Source organism: Cyprinodon variegatus, unplaced genomic scaffold (assembly GCF_000732505.1).
Source record: "Cyprinodon variegatus isolate N-32 unplaced genomic scaffold, C_variegatus-1.0 Scaffold708, whole genome shotgun sequence".
In the NCBI taxonomy this organism is placed as follows: Eukaryota; Metazoa; Chordata; class Actinopteri; order Cyprinodontiformes; family Cyprinodontidae; genus Cyprinodon; species Cyprinodon variegatus.
In genome coordinates, this window is record NW_015151161.1 from 386,718 (window position 1) to 407,006 (window position 20,289).

The following is a 20,289-nucleotide window of genomic DNA, read 5'->3' on the forward strand; positions in this document are numbered from 1 at the left end:
TACACTGATCTGGTGAGAATTACACCATCAAATACAATGTCTTCTGTTTGCAAAGTAGAGCAAAATGCAAGGATGACAGAGTCTGTGTGAATCTAACAAGATGAACAGGATTTAAAAGCTGAAAAGATCAACAAGAAGGTTGAAAAATATTTATGTTTTGCATTAAAAAAAGTAGTGAGAGAAATAGAAAAATAAATACAAAAACACAACAAAAAAACCTAGAGTTCAAACAATATTCATTTATCCTTTCAGGATCAATAACCTATTTTTAAATTGTGCTTTTGAATTTCCTGGAGACTTTCACTCCAGGGAACATGTCTCCGCTGCTTTAGGGCCGGTGTTCCCCAAGAGTGGTTTGTATAGAGTATGAATTTTTCCAAATATATAACAGCCACGAGTTCATGCTACTTCTCTCGCTCTTATTGCTTCTTTGGAATTGCTTCTGTGGAATCTCTCTTAACACTGTGTGGAGCTGTTTCTGTGCGCTCATATCAACCTTTGTCAATCGGTAAAAAATGCCATCCTGCTTAACTTGGAAACTAGAATCCCGATGAGTTGATGCCCATCGGATTAAATTAATAAAAGTAAAAGATAAAACAAAACATAATCTATCAAATCATTTTTAGTAAATAAAATGATTAAAAAATTATATATAGCGACATTGTTGCATTTGTCCATACACTGCTTGTCTTATCATTTTATTTTATTATAAATATACCAATTTGTCAAACATATAAAACAAATAAACAATAAAAAAAACGTAGATACATGTACAGTCCTCTGTGCTCGTAATAAACCACATCATCTATCATTTTAGCACTAATATTCAGTTTAAAGCACTGCAGATCTAAACAGGGCCATATCATCTGTGTTGCTCTAAAACAGGACATCCCTTCTGAGTGTGAGGTGAGGTCAGATCAGGTCACATTCATTTCGTCCCCATAAGATCAGATCAAGTGAAGCGAAACAGTTTTCGTTTGAGCGTCCTGTACGAAGGTGACAAGAAGCATGTTTTTGGCTGACTGTAAATTCTTTCAGAGTGGGCAGAGAGGTGCACCTGCGGAAACGCCAACAACTGAACCACATCATGACTCACAGGAAAGTTTAATCTGTTCTGCTGAAAAAAAAAGATAATAATAGATGACAGAGAAAAACTTCCCCAGTTAACATGCACCTCTGTAACCAACAGCAAATTTTAACCACTACCTGGAAAGCAAGAGGAAACCTGCCTTTAGATTTCTATTTCCTGTGATGTTGGGCTATCTTCATGCTAAACTCTTCTTTGCATTCTAAGCTTTTTTTTTTTTTTTAATGAATCTGATTTGAACATCCCATAAAATACATAGTTAACTGTGGTGCAGAAGTATTTGCAAAACATTAGGAGTGACTTCCATTAAATATAGTTAAACTGACTTTTTTATAACCTTAAGCTATTCTAGAAAATGCCTTAAAGCTTTGACATAGAACATTTAAATAGGGACTGCAGTAGCTTAGCTAATTCTTGTTTAAAGCATCTTTTCCATTGACCATTGGCAGCAGCATCATGCTGTGGGGATCAATTCTCTTAAAGAGGATAAGCTGATCAGAGTTAAACTTACTCTTTGCTACTATGCAAAGGCATAGATATTATGTACATTCATATATCTGAATTGTCTCGTCAGCTTAGAAATAAATCCAACTGGGGCAAGAGTCCTTAGCCTCATTTACAGACAACACCAATGCTGTCTGACAAAGCTGGAGATCTTTGCAAAGAAGAAATGGCTAACCCATCATTAACTGAGTAAAGCTGGTAGAGAAAGACCCAGAGCAAGAGGGTTAACCTTTTGGTAGAGAACTTTATGATGGTCGATCCCACAAGACCCACAGAAGGTTTGGGTTGTATTTTAAAACATTTACAAAGGGTGTGAATACTTTCGCAAGACATCATATTTGCTCATCATGATTCATTGTGGACAATGACCATTTTTTTTCTTCTAACCACTGCATTCTGTTTTGAAACCCAGTCCTGCAGCAGCGAATGTACGAAAACAGGATGCTCAAAGTTTCAAAGCCTTGAGCAAGAGGTGAGCTTCTCTGTTGTGACATAAAAAAGACAAATTCAGAAGAAAAAACATTAAACATAAAATCCCCCGACTACAAAGAAACAATACCACGAGTCTAAACATGTAGAGTGTGATCCTAAAAGGAGCTTCACACCTTTGCCGTTTGAGATCTCTGGTCTCGGTTTCCTTTTCACAGGGTAATTCATCTTTACCTTATTACTCTACAGTAAGATGATGCAAAGCACTGCCAGGCAAACAATCTAATAAGGCAATGATATCCTCTCCAGACAATGACTAACTGGTGAGAGATTTGCTTGGTATGATAGGCTCCAATGAAAATGCTTTTCCATTAGCATAAAAGAAATGATAAAAAAAAACTTCATGCGATATAGTAAACAGCAGTTGCTACAACTGTGAAAATATTCCACTTTTATATCATAAAAGATATACCTAGAACATTGATTTCTTTATATTTGTTGCGATTTATGACTAAGTTAAAAATATAGACTAAAACCTCTACATTTAGGTATTTTTAACCAAACATACATGTTGTGCAGAGATGCATAGAGTCCAATTTATCGATATTAGCTTGGTATTATTTCAGTTTTTGCTCCTGTTGTTGCTAGCCTAAAGCCTGCTGCTTCACATAGAAGCTTGAAGCTTCCTATAACTTGTTAACTACAGAAAAAATATTAAGTTTCTCTCAATAAGATGGGTGGAAGGTGTGCCTTTAGTTACTAATTGTGACAGGATTTTCTTGCACTGGAAAATATCTAATAAGTCATTTTTTCTTAAAATAAGTGCATCTATTCTTGGATTGAGGAGGTAAAAGTGACATTTTGCCAATGGAACAAAAAATGTACACTTAAAATAAGAAAACACAATTGCATTGTCTTATTTCAAGTTCATATTATCTAATTATCTTATTTTAAGAATAAAAATAATCATTCCATTGGAAAACTATTTAATTTACCTACTCAAATTAAGGGTAAATATACTTAATTCATTTTTTACTTATTCCTAGATCATTTTTTCAGTGTGTTGTTTCATTTTAGGCACAATCCTGCCACCTTACTTTAGTCACTTTAGTTTAATTTGATAAATTTTGTTGCTGTTTAGCAAAAAATGTTTAACAAAGCTTAATAAATCGCTTTATTACCTCTTCAGAATGCCATCAGAATAAGAAGTATGAGGAATTAGCTTTTTTATGGAGTGAATTTTGTTGCAACATTGTTCCAAGAAAAGAATATGTTTTGTAAACAATTTAGAAAAATGAAGGTTCAGAAATTGAACTAAAATTATAGAAAAAAAACTTCAGGTGTTTATTCATCGATTTTACTTTTCCTTGAATTTTTTTCATATTTAATTTTTATATTTATTTTTTTACAGATTTTAAAGAAATAAAAATCTGGGAAAACAACAAAGTTACTCTCAAAGCATTTTTTTTGGTTGAGAAGTTCAAAGTTTAATGTCTGGATTGCATATTTTTGCAAATGGCCATTTTCAAAACCTCTTCTTCAATAATGGAGCAAAATTTACTTAATATATTTGGTGGTTAGGTGCAAAACAAAACCAAGAATGAATGAAAGGATAAAGGTTATATAGGAAGAGCAATATGACAGACGCACAAAATAAACAATAGTATGAAATTAGTTTAAAAAAAGTCTGGATATAGATACATTGAGATGTTTGAGGTTCCTTTTTTTTTTTTTTTAGATTAATGAGGCTCGACAAGTTCTGCAAAGATTGATAGTGAGAGTTTTATACATGTAAAAATGGAGAACTTTAAAAACATGCAGGCCATCTTCCTGTGAACATGGAAGTTGGTGATACCTGCAATTAAGGCTTTAAGAAAACTGTTTTCTTCATAACTTACTTAAATGTATTTACCCGGGATGTTCAGTAAGAACAGCTGACATCCTTCCTTGACAATTCATGTTTTGCACATATAGAAATAATTCCTCATAGAAAAGTGTAGTAACAGCCAGATGAATAGTGGTGTGCCGCCATGTTGCAACACCATGTTGCAACATCACAGGGCTGGAGCAAACCCTGACCAAAGAACGTTGGTGATGAAGTATAGTCAATAATATGCCACACTAAAATGGAATTGAATACTCAAATTTAAAAATCTCCTGTTTTTCAAATTAAAACTAAAACTAACAAATTAAAACTTAAATATGGTGGGCCACCATAGCGAAACCTATCATGCTTAGGAAACCCCACACTGTGCAGAAATGGTGTGATGGAAAATATTAATGCTGCTGAATCCATAACTGTTAAAAACTATAATATACCTTGAGAAAAATAATCAGCTCGTAAAGCTAAATAATATTTAAATATTACCTTTTTAATGTTTTGATGATAAACTTATAAAAATACTGTACATGTTGTCCTGCTGTTATTCTATAAATTTATCACAACTTTATTTTATTTTGATTTTTTTATGCTCTTTAAATATTACTTTCAAATAGTTTTTATACCTGTGTACTAGAATACAAAGTTGATGTTGTCTGTAATTGCCAACAGCACAGATTTGTTTGGAGAATTCAATAACCTTAAATAACTTGTGTGTGGAAAAAGATCAAAACAAATCTATTCAACCAAGAGGAATATCTAATTTAATGGTGGCAACAGACCCAGATAAGTCAGCAGCTAGATAACATAAATCACAGACGCAGACCATCTTATTTACAGGCCCCGTTCTGTTCTAATGTGATTACTGGGAAGAGTCTGTGCTACAGCAAAAACACAGGCAAAACCGAGGCCTGCAGGGGAGAGGAAAAAAAAAGGTCACATCATCGACTGCGCAGGCTGTTATGTAATTATCATCATCCTGCTACTGACCTCAAGCTCAGCCCTAAAAACACGGTAACACCCATGAAGCATGCCAGAGAAAACAAGAAGCAAACCAACAATGAGAATCACAATGTGACGATCAGGTGGAGCCGAGCAAATAAAACGAAAAGGAATGCGTCTGACTGTTCTAGCTCCAGAATGACAACAAAGGCACATTTGCGTGCATCTCTAGATACTTTCCAGACAACTGAACATTTAAGAAGTGACACTCCCCATAAAACACACAGCCCTAAATCTCCCCGGTCTGGACAGAGTTTCTCTTATTCAGATAAAGAGGAAAATTCCTTAGCATTTCATCAAATTACATCCCTGTCATGGAGTCTGCAGCTACACATCAACAGCTCTGAACCTTCTTGTTTTAAAACAGTTGGAGCCAGATTTCTGTGCAGGCATTCAGAGGCCTGCTTGTGAGAGAAGGACTCAAGTTTCAGATCAGTGCTCCAACAATAGCCTCAATCCTCCTCCTCCTGACACATCAGCCCACTCCTAGCAGCCGGGCTGAGGTGGACATAAATACAGGAACAAGGAGCTAAGCAAGGGATTCCCCTTACAAACATCCACACAAAAATAAACTCATTGTCACTATAATTACACATTTTCCTGATGTAACTTAGAAAAATATTAAATAAGGTTTTAAAGAGATAATTTCTATTCTTACAGAATATAAAGCCAGGAAGTTAAGCGTTTCTTCTGCTGCTTCAGTCCACTGTCTCCATGTGTTTGTTAAGAATCTGGATGCATCACAGCAGGCTTAATCTAAATACTTCAAAAGCTTTCTAATGCTCTACAACATATCGTCTAAACTTGTATTTTAAGACAGAATTTATCTTTTTCTTATTTAATAAAAAAATGTGGCGAGGTAAATGAAATAAATTGATTGTAATTGAGGTAAACAAAACAAAACGTTCATTTATGCATTTCATTTTTTTTTAAGTTTAGTTTGCCTGCCATATTGACAATCAGCTTATGTGTTGTTTTTACAACGAGTTAATATATGAACTTTTTTCCATTTTGTACTTATTATTTATTAATGATTGTTGCAAGCAAAGAACATGTATTGTAAATAAAAAATACATAATGCAATCCAAAAATGAAAGCATAAAAACTTTATCATATAGTTTTGAGAGTAACTTTGCTTTATTTATCAGTATTTTCTTTTACTTTATATTCCAGATTTGATTTGATTTTATATTGGTATTGAGTTTGAAGGACAGCATTCCTTTCCAAATTGGGTTTTCCTCATCACGTTCACTTCTGGGGATTTGCTTTCTTCTAGAGAAGCGAAGATGCATTTCCATTGGTGTGCATGGATGTTAGCAACAACATTTTTATTAGGTCCGAGTGTTTGTACAGAGTTTAAAATGAATAGAATTACATTTTTATTTAGAAAAATGCAATTCATAAAACTTAATCTGAAAAAAATTAGAATTACATTTCAAAATAAAAAATCTGTAAAAAAAAAATTTAATGAAAGTTTAATAAGATAGGAAAAAATATATTTTTTTATTTATTTTACTGATTAAGCAGTTTTTTAAAGTTTCAATGCTAAATTGCTTCTTTTTTTCAATTTTAACAATCTTAATCAAACTTTCATTGACAAAACAATTAGCTTGCAACGATAGCGAGACGAAATTCACCTCATTGTACCAACAGTTTATTATAAGGACAATGAAGACTCATTAGCTTTTTAACAATGTTTGGCAAAATTTTGAGTACTCAAAGAAAAAAAAAAGTGCTACAAGTTACGGAGAGTATCCAAATGTGTTAGTAAATTTAGCATTTTGGCAGTTCTTACACCCCTAGAGGGGACATGAGGCAGTGTCTACAGCCCACAGAGGAAGGCTCAGGTAGTGCAGCTCCTAAAACTAGCAGGCCAGAAAAAGACAGCATGCAAGTGTTTCTGAGTGGAACCTGTGCTGTTTGTTTATTTTAAGGATCATTCAAAAACCAAGATTTCATGGGATAATATTTTAGTTAGCATTTTTCATTTCTGTTATTTTGTGCTCAATGAATTCACTAGAATAAGAAAAAAGCCTTTAAACTGGAATATTTCAATCACTGCAATCTCAAAATAGTTATTTTATTAATCTCCTGATTTTATTAAGCCGTGAATTATAATCATTCAGAAAGAGAGTTCACTTTTTTTAAATGAGCTGAATTTTACAAGAAAAATGTGAACAACGCTTGGTGAGACTTGAAATTGTTTCCTAAAAACGTACATGTGACACTTCAGCGATTTTCCCCTTTGATGCACACGAGTTAAGGCTCTATTTAGGGCTGTACATCTGTGGGTCATGTGATGCATGAGTAAGTCTGACAATAACAAAATGTGAACACAAGATAAGAGACAAGAGGCTTGAATCCTGTTACAGAGACTAAAGCAGCCCACATACAGAGCTGTTTGTTTCCAAAAAGAATCAGTAAAGCAGCATCCCACACAAAAACCATAGTCCCACAAGGCTGAACTGCTGCAGTGTGTAAAAGGTTATGAATACCAGATTTAACGCTCACAAAAATCTGAGTGCGGCAACAATTTTTGGAATTTGTGGGGGACAGTTTGGACAGGCGTATTCAGTCGTTAACAATCCCATTCCAGGGAGCTGCAGACCGTGACACCATATCTGCTCTCCTATCTAAAAGAGGAAAAAAAAACAGGAAATCACAATACTCCACCCGAATCCATCATGACAACCCCTCCCATTCTTCCTCTCTCCCTGATCCACAGAGGAGATACCCTCCAGCTGAAATAGCTCCCTTTTTTATCCATACTAAGCAGGTAGCATAACAAAAGTTAGCCATCAGGCTTTTCTAAAAGGTAAATATCGAACCTCTCTTCCAAAGGCAGATTGATTAGACACATATGTGGCTAAATCAAAGATTGACTGTAAAATAATCCAAAATTATAACATTTTTTCAACCATAATCTTAAGTATTTTACTTTACTTGTAGGTTTCCAGTATTGGCAAATGAGATTTGGCAATAAAACCTGACATTTAGCACTCTTTCAGCAGATATTGGGTCACCAACTCTTTCTGTGGGTTTTTTCCCCACACCATTTAATAAAGAAGTGTCACCAATAACATGAGCCATTACCTTTGGTTTCCACAAAAAAAGCAAAAACCAAAGCATTGGCTTATTACTTGAGCTTTACCGATACAGCTTTTTTATTTAATCTTTTATTTTTTTTGCGCCCAATATTATTTTGACATCAGCCCCCCACAATAACAGCCGATATTTTGGGCTGATTTTCTTATGCAATGTTGCTTTCTCCTCCTTCATTAAGATGATAAACTTCACGAAATGGTAACAAGTGTTAAAGAAGTATTAATATAAGCATAAAAAAAACATTATCGAATCCAACAAAACATTAACAGCTGATATCAAATGCAGGGAGTGGCAGTGCGTGTGCCTCACGTGATCTAAAGCAATGCCTGCTGGTGCACTAATGAATTGACAAATATAAATACATGCACATATCAGTCAAATAAACAAATAAAAAAAAAAGAAAAACACAAATTTTAGCCAAAAATTTTGGACAGCAGATTTATCGGTCTATCTCTTCCAATAGAGGAATTGTGATAGACATACTGTACTTCAATTCTAACTCTTTCTGTTAAAAGTTTATTTAACCTTTTGTTTAGTATACATGGGTCATCTACTGATGTTGACTCTTCAAATTCCTTGATTAGGCCTTTTCTAACATGCAACACTACAGAAAGAATAATAAAAGTGTGTATGACCGGTGCAGATATATCGGGTAGGGTTGTCAAAAGTATCAATACTTAAAAAGTTTTTTATCAAGCTTGCTTAATACTGTGCACAGCAACCTCAAAATGTTGTTCTTATTGTTTATTGTATTTGTTTATTTATTGTACTTTAATTATTGATCAAAAAATTTCTGTTGAAATTTGGAGTTTTTATCCTTGTGATATGGAAAATGGTATCGAGTATCGAATATTTTCCTTAGTATCAGTATCGAGTTGAAATGTTTAGTATCGTGACAACCCCAATATCGGGTCAATATCAGTATTGATTAATACTCAGAAATGCAATATTGGAATTCTATCTGCAATGAAAAAGTTGCATCGCGATCTCTAGACGTCTAAGTGACAACCTGAGCAGTCTGTGCTACAGAGCTCTGCATTTAAAGAGGTCAATGTGAAAAAAATGACAACATGATCAAAACGTTTACATTTCATTCTGTCTTAAGCATCTCCTACAAGCAAATTCTATAATAAACACAGCAAATGAGATGTCCGAAGCAGCATCAAATACACACATACAGTGTTAAAACTCTTAAAGCTACTTTCTAAAATACCAGTGGTGACACATATTTACTGAGGATGAGAGATTAAGAGGTTTTCTTGTGCAAATATTTAAAGTTCCTGGTAACGGTTTGTGTTTTACTTCTAACTAGTGTTGCACTGATGCCATTTTTTGCCCCGATACCGATACCTGGGTGTGCAGTATCGGCCGATACGATACCATCTGTTTGAAATTCCTGTGTTCGTATATATATGAAGAACTGCATAGTATTTGTATGTAAAATAATTGCCATCATGGCTTTGGTCAAGCTGCTGCCTACCTTTAAAACTTTTGGCTGTCAAAATGGTATCGGTGCCCAATTTTGTTGGTAATCTCAAATAACAACATTTTAGTGCAGTATCAGGGCCCTGTCCGATACCGGTATCGGTGCAACACTACTTCTAACTTAAATGTATTTACAAATTGGTTTAAAAAAAAACTTCTTGTTTAAGAAAATAAATATATTCACTGGACAAAAACAACAGCTTAAATTCTTATCAGAGTGGAATTTTACTTAGATATTAAAAGTAATATGATCCTTAAAAGAAAAAAGCAAGGTCATCATTACTGGCCTACTTCTATAGTGTTACTGTTACCTAATGCAACATTTTAATTACCTTCTTTTTTTAGGCCAACACCCAAGGAAGGTTGAGAATTTTGACTCAGGACTTTCTTTTAGACCATACACCATGAGTGAAGCAGACAGAACGGGAGATTCACAGCACATTCCACATCTGGATGTGATGATCTCTGACCACAGCTCAAACTTTCCTACAATCTCACACGTTCTTACACACCGGCATTCAAAAAGCATGCACCTGCATACACATTAGGGATCAGGTTCATGTTTTTATAAATTACTGTCCTTTAAGTCAATATAAATAAAAAGGTCAGTTACAAAAAGATTAAGACATTTTTGTATATTTTTTTATATATGCTTAAAAAACAAAAGTTTTAAAGTAAAATGACATAAGTTACATTTTTTTTATACAGTATGTTGTAGAATATATTGTTATTGTGTCCCATGAAACCCTCTAATATTTTCAGAACCATTTTAACCTGTGTCAAGAGCGACACATATCCTGTTAGCTTCCAGACAGCCTTAAGGTTAAAAAGGTTAAGAAAGTAGCATATTCTAAAAAAACAACATAAATAGCCCGTTTCTAAACCTAGAGCTACAGTCCTCCTTAAACTCATATCTTGCTCAGGTGGTCGACGTTTTCATGCAACTCAGTTTGCTAAAGCATAATACTAGCATGTCCCAAAGTTCCAGTCCCAAAGAAGCCTCAAGTCACCTACTTTAATGACTACCAGCCTGTCGCACTGACTCCCATCATGATGAAGTGCTTCGAAAGGCTGGTTAAAGATCACATTGTCTCCACTGAGGGCGCCATCTCCTCCACTCTCCACCGGAGCCTGGCACACCTGGAGGAGAAGAACACCTGTGTGCAGATGCCGTTCCTGGACTTCACTTCAGCTTTCAACACCATCATCCCACAGCATCTGATATGATACCTTTGATATCTTTGAAATTGGCTGCGAGACTTCCTCACAAACAGACCTTAGTCAGTCCAGATTGGACAAAACACCTCTGATGTCATCACCCTGAGCACAGGCTTCCCTCAGAGCTGCGTCTTGAGCCCCCTGCTGTTCACCCTCATGACACATGACTTTGTCCCCAGGTTCACCACCAATCACATCGTGAAGTTTGCAGATGACACCACGGTTGCGGGCCTCATCAGAGACGACAACGACCTGGACTACAGAGAGGAGGTGGAGCAGCTGGTGGACTGGTGCAGAGAAAACAGCCTTGTCCTGAACGTGGAGAAGACGAAGGAGATCATCATCGACTTCAGGAAGAACCGGCCTAACCACGCTCCACTGGTCATCAACAGCTCAGCAGTAGAGGTTGAGATAACATAATTCATTAAAATTTGAAAAATGTTTTATTAATCCCAAACGGAAACTAAATAAGCTAGCAATGTATTTAACAAGGTCCCACCTTCAAAGAAACTTTGTGAAAATGATGTGCAGATGCACTGGGATTAAGCCTATTAAAGTAAGCTTAATCCTTCAGGGTTCTGAAAGCTATTACACAACAAGTTCAGTTAAATGTTGCTTAGTAACATTTAACGCGCCCCGGATACCGTTCATTTATCCTGTCCGCTGAACTGCTGCTAGTTTTACTGACATGCCTGGAAGATGTCTAGTGCTACTTTAAAGAAGACTGTTTTTTATTAAATTAAACCAGGTAAAACAAAAAATTTTACACCTGAGGAGTTCTGGATAGAGCATATTCACAGACAAAAACATTTGTTTTTTATTTTAATTGCAACAAGTTTTTATATTTGTTTTTTACAATTTTGATATAATTAATGCTCTAAATGCTCTGTCAGCTAAAGGCATGTTTAACAGTATCTATACAGTTAACGATAATCGATTATTAAATTAGTTGGCAATTATTTCAAAAATTGGTTAATCACAATTAATTCAATTAATTGTTTCAGCCCAACTTAATATACTGTAATATAACATTAAAAAAGCAGAGCTACATTTATATCATCTAGGTGGATTTTTTTAGGCCACATGCTTATGTAACCTACTCTTTCCATTAGGATATACAGCAGTTTGTCCAGACTAAAGGTTCTAAAAGGCTGTCCTTCATTGGCATGGGATTGATTTGGATGCACACAGACACACACGCTCTGCTCAGCAAACTCTGCAAACAGATGTTCACTTACAAAGGTCTTATGCAACATCACGGGTGTGCCTAACATGATGGCGCAGGGCATGGATGAAGTAGACAGAGATGAAAAGAAAAAAAGGTATATGTCAAATCTGAAGTATACAGTGTTTCTGAAAAGTATTCAGACCTCTTATTTTCTTTGAATCACAGATAGTTGTGCATAGATTCCAAACGGATGTAAGAATATATCTACTGTCCTGTGTACTCTCACTAGGGAAAAGGATAGTTGAATTCATGATCCTGACTTAGAAAAGATGTTCCAAAAATGGATGTCCACCTGAAATAATCAGAGAAGAAGCCAAGACGTCACTAATAACCCAAATGTATGTAAGAACATACTGACAGGACAACTATGACTAACACAGGCCACACTGAACGGTTTGAAAAGAACAAAGACATTTTTCATAGAAAAAAAGAAAAAGAAATGTGGTAGGAGGTGTTCTGGACAGATGGGACTGGAATTTATCAAAACAGTTTGTAGTGGAAAAGGAACCTTACCAATGCTCCTTGAAAACATCATCTCTACAGTCAAAAATGGCGCCATTATGTCTGAGAAGATTTTCTTTAGCAGGGACAGGAAAGATTGGCATAATTTTTAGTCGGATTGAGCTAAATAAAGGGTGAACATGGAAGGAAACCTGCTGGAAAATGCTAAAACTGGAACAGATGCATCCTTGCAGCTTTGAGTTAAATGTTCCACAATGAAGAATACAAATACACAACCCCGTATACGTATACAATATTCTAAGTGCATGATTACAAGAAAAATAGGTATTGTGTGATATAAATACTGATATAATTCATGATCCACCTTTAAATCTTGAAATATACCACAGAACTCACTTTGCTTTGCAACACGTTTTGATCAGGCTGTTCTTAGCTTCCTCCTAGCAGACCCTTCAGGGGAATTCACTCAACGCCCACCTTTCCAGTAATCAGTTTCTACACCAGTAATTCAGCACAAAAAAATACCTCTAGTCATGACAAACCATCTGCGGTTTTATCTTTGACCAAGGGGGTTAACCAAACAGTTTAGGACCATATGCCATATCAACAACAACCCATTTACAAGTTAGTCTTCCGTCAAAGTGTTAGAAAGACTTGCATTTAGTCGACTGTTAGCAGTTTATTGTCCAACATAGTAAGCATCATAATGCTTTCACATATCTATAAAATCTGATCACCATTGCCATAGTTTGTTTTGGACGTTTTAAAAAGATTGCAGGGTAATAATAGTCACAAATGAGACCTCACATATTATGTGCCACTGCTTCCCCATTAATGGAAATGCTACTAAAAAAATGCTGCAGCAATAACTTAATGATAAAATGACTCTGTCATGCTCTGCTGTGCAAATGCATTGTTTGCGCAAAAGAAGATACACTATATCGTTACTGTTCTGGTATTACCATGTCCAGTGTTGTTTACCTTAACCACATAATCTATCGTATTAGTTCTCACCATTAATTTTCTTCAAGCTCGAAGATTAAAAAAAAACATCCTTTTCTAAATTCGACATAAATCAGAAAAACTCATAGAACAACAGTAAAACTTTTCTTTCTTTTAAAGCAGCCCATAAAAGCAAGATTTGTCTAATGCCTTTATCTGAAAAAGAACAAAGTAATGGATTAATTGAGGAATTACAAAGTTTGTTTAATTAGACCATTTATGTATATTACCAATTGGATCAGCTGTTTTTTTATGACCTATGACCAAAGTTGATCAGCGACATTTCTTGAAAAACATTTAATTGCACCGGTACTTTTTACATTTAGTTTTTTATTTTTTTTACTTCTTGGTTCACAAAGTTGGTGCAGACCTCCTGAAGACAAGCAACAGTGTGCTTTCAGGGGGTGTCGTAGAAATCTATTCACTAAATAACCCCTTTTGAGAGTTTTCTTGGAGGTTTTTTTCTAATGTATTGATAGCAATGCTGAATACAGCTGTTACACAGTTATAGGACCCGTTAAAAAAATTCCACTTTAAAGATAGTAATTGTGTGATTTAAAGGCATTATAGATCATTAAATTAGTTTGTTAAAATGGTTGGTCTGGGGTTGGTGGGGCATGAAAACTCTCATGCAAACTAAACAGTTATTGTGCAAGAATGGTTTGGTACCAACTGCTTTACTTCAAGCACTTACAGGCTTTATTAAAGTAAGACTTCTTGTTTGTAAAGAAGCTTTGTTGTTCGAAAGTTATTTTGTATTTTCTGGACCTGCAGCTGAAACTGAAGGTCAAGTGAGAAAGTAGTAAAAAGAATATATTGTCATTAAAAGTGATTTATAGTTTTATGTATACATTAAAAGCTGATTCATAAGGTTTACATTGAGAAAATTATTGACTTGATAATGCATTTCTCTCTGCAATTGCTATTTTGCAATCCATCATTCAGTTAGTACTGGATTGGCCTTTTTACCAAATACTTTTTTTCAAATCTTATTTAGGTAATTTCTTGGATAGAAAAGGTTTACCTTTACATAAATAAAAATCTGTCAAGGTGCTCTTTGCTTCTCTCACCAACCTTTTGAATATCACAGATTACCTCTGATCAACCCATAACAGCTCCAAGCAACCTCCTGCTGGTAGACATTAATTATTAAAAATCACATAAACACTTTCATCTCATTAAATCATAATCAAAATACAGAAAATGGCAATAAGTACGTACCCCCTGCCCTTAAAAAACAGTACCAGACGGAGACAGAAAGCTCCCTTAAAATGACTTAAACCACAACAGTGTGAAACAACAAAATCATCGACATGGTTTAAAAAGAAATACGGGAAAAGCCAAAGCATAGTAAAGCCTTTTACTGTCCTGTTAAGCCAGTTGTAAAGTGCAAAATATCAATGATCAACTCTTTAAAAAACCCTGTGGTAATATAAGAATTTCTCATTTTTAACCAAAAGCCTTACATGTTGATAGGATAAAAGAAGTATTATGAATCTTGCAGGAAAACAAGAACAATCATTATACTATAGCCAATACGTGACAGCTAACGCTCATTTTTTTAGCAGCAAATACCTACAGATTATACCCAAAAATTAAAAATACGAAATGTTGCAAACCAAGTTTTAAACACTGGTTGCAAGCTTTTCTCTATCTTATTGAATTCTTTAAAAAAAATAGTGTTTCCAAGTAAAGACCAATTTTATTGCCAGTGTTAACGAATTTCATGGCCAACCATTGTTATATCATTTTCTGTTCCTCATTAAAATAATCCAATTATTTCATTGCCCTGCACTAAATCAAAGCTTTAAGCTATTGTCAGGCAAACACTGACATACAATGCATGAACTAATGTACTGAAGTAGAGTATTGGTGAAATAATAATACAACATCTACTTCTCAGTATACTATCCACATTTATTTATAGAAAAGGCTTGCAGGAGCAGTTAAAAACAATAGTGAAATTTTAGACTTTTATAATTCATAACCATCAAATAGCTCAGAGCCAATGCTGCATCTCAATGTAGCAACATTTCTGTAGTTTTTCATACTGTAGGTTTCAATTTTATTGTCATATCCAGTCCTCTACAGAATACAATGAACACTGGTAATGCAAAAGTAAGCATTGATTAATCACCCAAACTTAGAATGCATAATAAAAATTCTTCTTAGGCCATTAGTTAATATAATAAAAAATTTAAATCTAATTTCCAGTTGGTTTATTTTTGTCAATCTGTATAAAGTAATTAGAAGCGTGACTTGAGTTGAATAAGCAAAAATATTACTTCCATATCCGCAAACATTTAATAAAGCCTCGGGAAGTAAAACTACAGGGAGCAATAAATCCAGGACAGAAAAAACATGTCAGAATCGGAGAAGCTTACATTTAAATTCTTTATCTCTAAATTTCAAACTCAGCTTTGATAGATAAAATATTCACTCATTTGCTCCATTATGGTTCCTTGAATATAAAAGAAAACCAGATACCTTTACACTGACAATACCCTTTTAAAACATCCCTAAATAAAAGATCAGGCTCTAAAAAAAAATCAGAGTTCATCATTTTAAAGATAAAATGCACTTAAATTAAAGTAAACCCTTAGCTTTCATGATGTAATGTTATCATCTCCAATAACTCTATTCATATTTTTTCTGCTTTGACTTATACAGAAAGCCTATAAGGCTGAAAATAATCTTATAACAAACCCTAACATGCCCATGGAACATAGTTTTACATCCTTTCTGAACACACTTTACTGTCCCTAATTGTATAACAAAAAGCATATATTTATATTGTAATAAATCAGACAACATTTTTCTGATGGTATCAGTTTCACTCTTTATGGTCTGTAAAAATATTATAAAAAACATTTTGAAATCAACCTTGCATAAAGAAGACATCTGTTGTTGTTTTGTTTTTTGTTGTTTCTGGCACTTAACATTTGGCCCTTGTCTTATTTTACTAAGATAAATAGGTTGAAAACTGGGCTTTTTTTGCCCATATGCCCAATACAAATTTTATTTGAACAAAAGGTGTGGAAAGTCATTGTTTGTTAGTCTATTTGTTTAAACCTAACCCCTTTCCAACTACATATTCTTCATTATGTAAACATCTTTTTGCTTTGAAACCACATTTTCAGTGTTTATACAGAGATTAAAATCTTTTATGTCTATTCAATGAAAATATTCCCAGTGGATAGTGTTAGTTACTCATTAATCAAAAGCAGTATTTAATGCAACATCAGTGAATACAACATTTAGTTCATGCCTTGGAGTTAAAAATGCATAGAGATTTGATAATAAAAAGTTCCAAAAACTACATACATGTGAAATGCATACATTTCACGTAAATGCATGAAAAATGTATGCATTCAGCGCCTTGCAAATAGTCTTACTTCTGATTTTAGCTTATAAAACGGCGTCCTTTAAATTGACAATTTGTAAAGTGTTGTTTAATATATGACCCAAAAGTAGCAACCTAATTTGACTGGTGAATGCCTATTCTGACAGGTGGCCACCTATACTGACAGGTGACCATCTAATCTAACAGATGACCACCTATACTGACAGGTGACCACCTATACTGACAGGTGGCCACCTATACTGACAGGTGACCATCTTTTCTGACAGGTGACCACCTATACTGACAGGTGACCACCTATACTGACAGGTGGCCACCTATACTGACAGGTGACCATCTTTTCTGACAGGTGACCACCTATTCTGAGAAGTGACCACCTATTCTGAGAAGTAACCACCTATTCAAACAGGTAGCCACCACCTCTGACAGGTATCTACCTAAAACGACAGGAAGCCTAGAGGCCTGTTGTAGCTCTGGACGAGCTGTAGATGTCAGGAGGGGAAATCTATTCAAAGAAAAATTTGCGGAACTTCCGAGTAACTTGGCAATGGCAAAAAACAAGGAGACTGTGTGAATTTGTACAAAGTTTACTTCATACCCGAACTTTTTGCCCTTCGTGTAGAATGCTTTAAATTAGTAAAGCACTTAGACCTGAATAAATTATTGAAAATACAGTGATGGTATCGTTAAGATACTGGGATAGGATGTAGCCAAATGGAGCCAAATAAAGGGCAGTCATTGAAGAAAAAAATAAATGTTTAAAGTCTGCAAAAGAACTAAATCTTGTTCAGAAATCCATGGTTCTACAGGTCGACAATACACAGCCAATGCTAAAATATGTTGATTTAGATCAAAGATGTTCATGTGTGAAAATGAGCAGTTTGTAACTATAATTGCATTCAAATGTAGCTCGACAAATTATTGATTCAATCAGATTTGAGTGACTTAGAGCAGTTATAAAAAGAAGGAATGAGCCAGAAACAAAAGCTATGGATTAACAAAATTAATAGAACCATATGATGAAGACTTTTAGCTACAATAAATTACAGACTTGTTGTCAGTGAATCAACTGTCCAGGCTACCCAGGCTGTCTAGCTTAAATCTACTTTGCACACCCAGAACTGGGACCAAATTTAAAATTCAACTCTCATGCTCCACTAATATGGAATAAATGTCCTAAAAACTATAAAAGTGCTGAAGCCCAAAGGTGCTTTAAATCCAGATTAAAAAGTTATTTGTTGAGAGGCTTTTGAATGTGCCATCTAAACATTATTATTAAATTTTTTTGTTCAACGTTCCCTTCATTTTGTCATTATTCTTATTATTTATCTTTTAATGAAGTTTTATGATCTTAATTATTCACTTTTATGCTCTTCAATTATTCCTATACCTTTATGTCAATGTAGTTCACTTTCTTTTTCTTCTCATGTTAAGCACTTTGAATTGAATTTGCTACTGAAATAAATACTATAAATAAGCTTGTCCTGCCTACAGATTTTAATGTACTTCCTCCCCATGCTGAAGAAATGCATCACCACAGCATGATGGTAACACCACCTTGTCTTACCACGCCAACAGTGAATTATGATGATAGCTGTTCACCAAGCATATCCAGTTGCATGTCAACTAGAAAATGCATCCTGCCTCACTTTCCACATGCATGCTCCATGATCTGCAAAGTTGGAAACAAACTGAGGACAGGAATTTTTATGGTTTTCATCTTGCCATTCTTCCACTAAGGTAAAAGTTGATGTCTGCAGGGTTGCATAACCATGTGTTGGTAAATTTCGAAGCTCAAATTTTACCATTCAGGTTTCCTATTCCCTATTCGATATTCGTAGCTTGGCATTGTGTTTGTAAAAAGTCATAGTAGCCCGTCTGCTGAGCTCCAATGCATTTTATTTAGCCATACCATGCATTTACCTCTAATGAATTTCTAGAACAAATTTCTTTTTCCTCCTTAAAGTTCGAAGTGATGCACTCCTCATCTTTCTCCTATAACACCAAATTAAATTATCTACTCATAAACTAATGTCAGATAAAAGATTGTAGCTTATCAACTGTCTGATCATGCTTTTATAAAAGGACATGTTATGCTAAAAATACCTTGTAGCTTTGGAATCATGGAACTCTTTGTTAATCCCTGGATTTGGGACAAGCATTAATCCCCCTCCTGCATGCTGTCCACATGGCTCTGCTATTAGGGAACAAACATTGTCAAGAGCCCCCCACCCCCCAAAACAAGCCTCCAGCATCCTAAAGGGAGGCTGGTGTTTCTAGAAGTTTTGGGGATAGCCTGCTTTAGTGGGTGGATGTCCTCAGAGTTAGTTTTGTGTATCTGAGAGGAGGGAGGGTGTGTATGCAGGGCCCTGCTGCAGCATCAGAGATTTGACAGCTGTGTTTATGTCCCACAACAAACTATACAAGGAGTAAAAAAAAAAAAAAAAAAGAGCAGATAGTAAAAAGAAACAAACACCCAGCTGGGATCTGAGAGGAGGGAAACAGATGAAGAAGGAGCGCATAATGCGCATCTGTGTTCATTTTTTTGGGAACATAGAGGCTCCCAGCTGAAAACACGCACATTACTATAACAGACACCGACTTATCAGTGGAACTTACTCGTTTTTTACGTATCTGCTTTCATGGAATAGTTTATCCAGCTGGAACACATCCAGCCCGATCAGCGCCCGGTGCATCACGGTCAGGACCAGCTCGTTACTCCCCCCGCGCTCCAGCGCGCCGGGCAGCAGCTCGAACGAGCACTCCTCCCTCCACTCCGGTTCGGTGGTCTTCTCCGCCACGCCGGTCGAGTACTTCTCCTTCCCCAGCTGGATGATGGTGTACACATCGCTGGTGCCGTGTTTGCCCTTTCCCCGCAAGCCCCTGCCTTTCAGCACCGTCACCTGGACGTGCGTCGGTTCCCACTTCTGGTCCTCCTCCTCCACGGTTAGTGAGGACATGTCCCCTTGCAGACAGACACAGCTGGTGGCGTCCGCCGCTTCCTCTCTGCGGCTCCAAACGCAGTCACATCAGCGCCGGGGTCCGCGGGCGGTGCCGCATTATTCTTCTTATTACCTTCCTCCCCCCCTGGCCAAGTTATCTGGGTCTGTTTTCGAGCCTCGGCTGCTCCGTGTGCTCTGCGGCAGCATGCAGGGTCCGTCCCCGCCTGTATGGGCCTGTCTGCGGACAGCGACGTCACGCCTCCTCCATCCTCCTTCTGCAGGACGAGGAAGTTGAGCAGCTTGAGAAGCACATGGCTGCAAACACAGAGACCGCAATAAGACGCCTCTGCTGGAACGCAGAATGTCATACTTCCTTTCTTTCTATTATTTTACAAAATTACCATCATACTTATACAATAAAAAAAATCCGGATAATTGAAAGACCTGCATTTAAACCTACAAGTTATGAGTTTTTTTTTTTTATACATTTCTGCATTGGCGGTTCTAGACCAAATGTACCAGGGGGCCAGGAGGGGACCAGCGTTTTTTCATAGGGGCACAGAAAAGTATGAAAAAAAAAAAAAA

The 20,289-nt window shown here is 35.8% G+C and overlaps 1 protein-coding gene across 2 annotated transcripts in view; it reads right to left on the minus strand.

Moving 5' to 3' along the window:
• Positions 1 to 19,935, minus strand: part of LOC107097584 (rab11 family-interacting protein 5-like) — a 44,297-nt gene extending 24,362 nt beyond the window's left edge. For both annotated transcript variants that reach the window (XM_015394781.1, XM_015394780.1), the window contains exon 1: positions 19,382 to 19,935. In XM_015394781.1, the coding sequence (XP_015250267.1) occupies positions 19,382 to 19,722 (341 nt within the window). In that variant the 5' untranslated portion in view covers positions 19,723 to 19,935. The remainder of the gene's footprint in view (positions 1 to 19,381) is intronic.
• Positions 19,936 to 20,289: the final 354 nt, after the last annotated feature.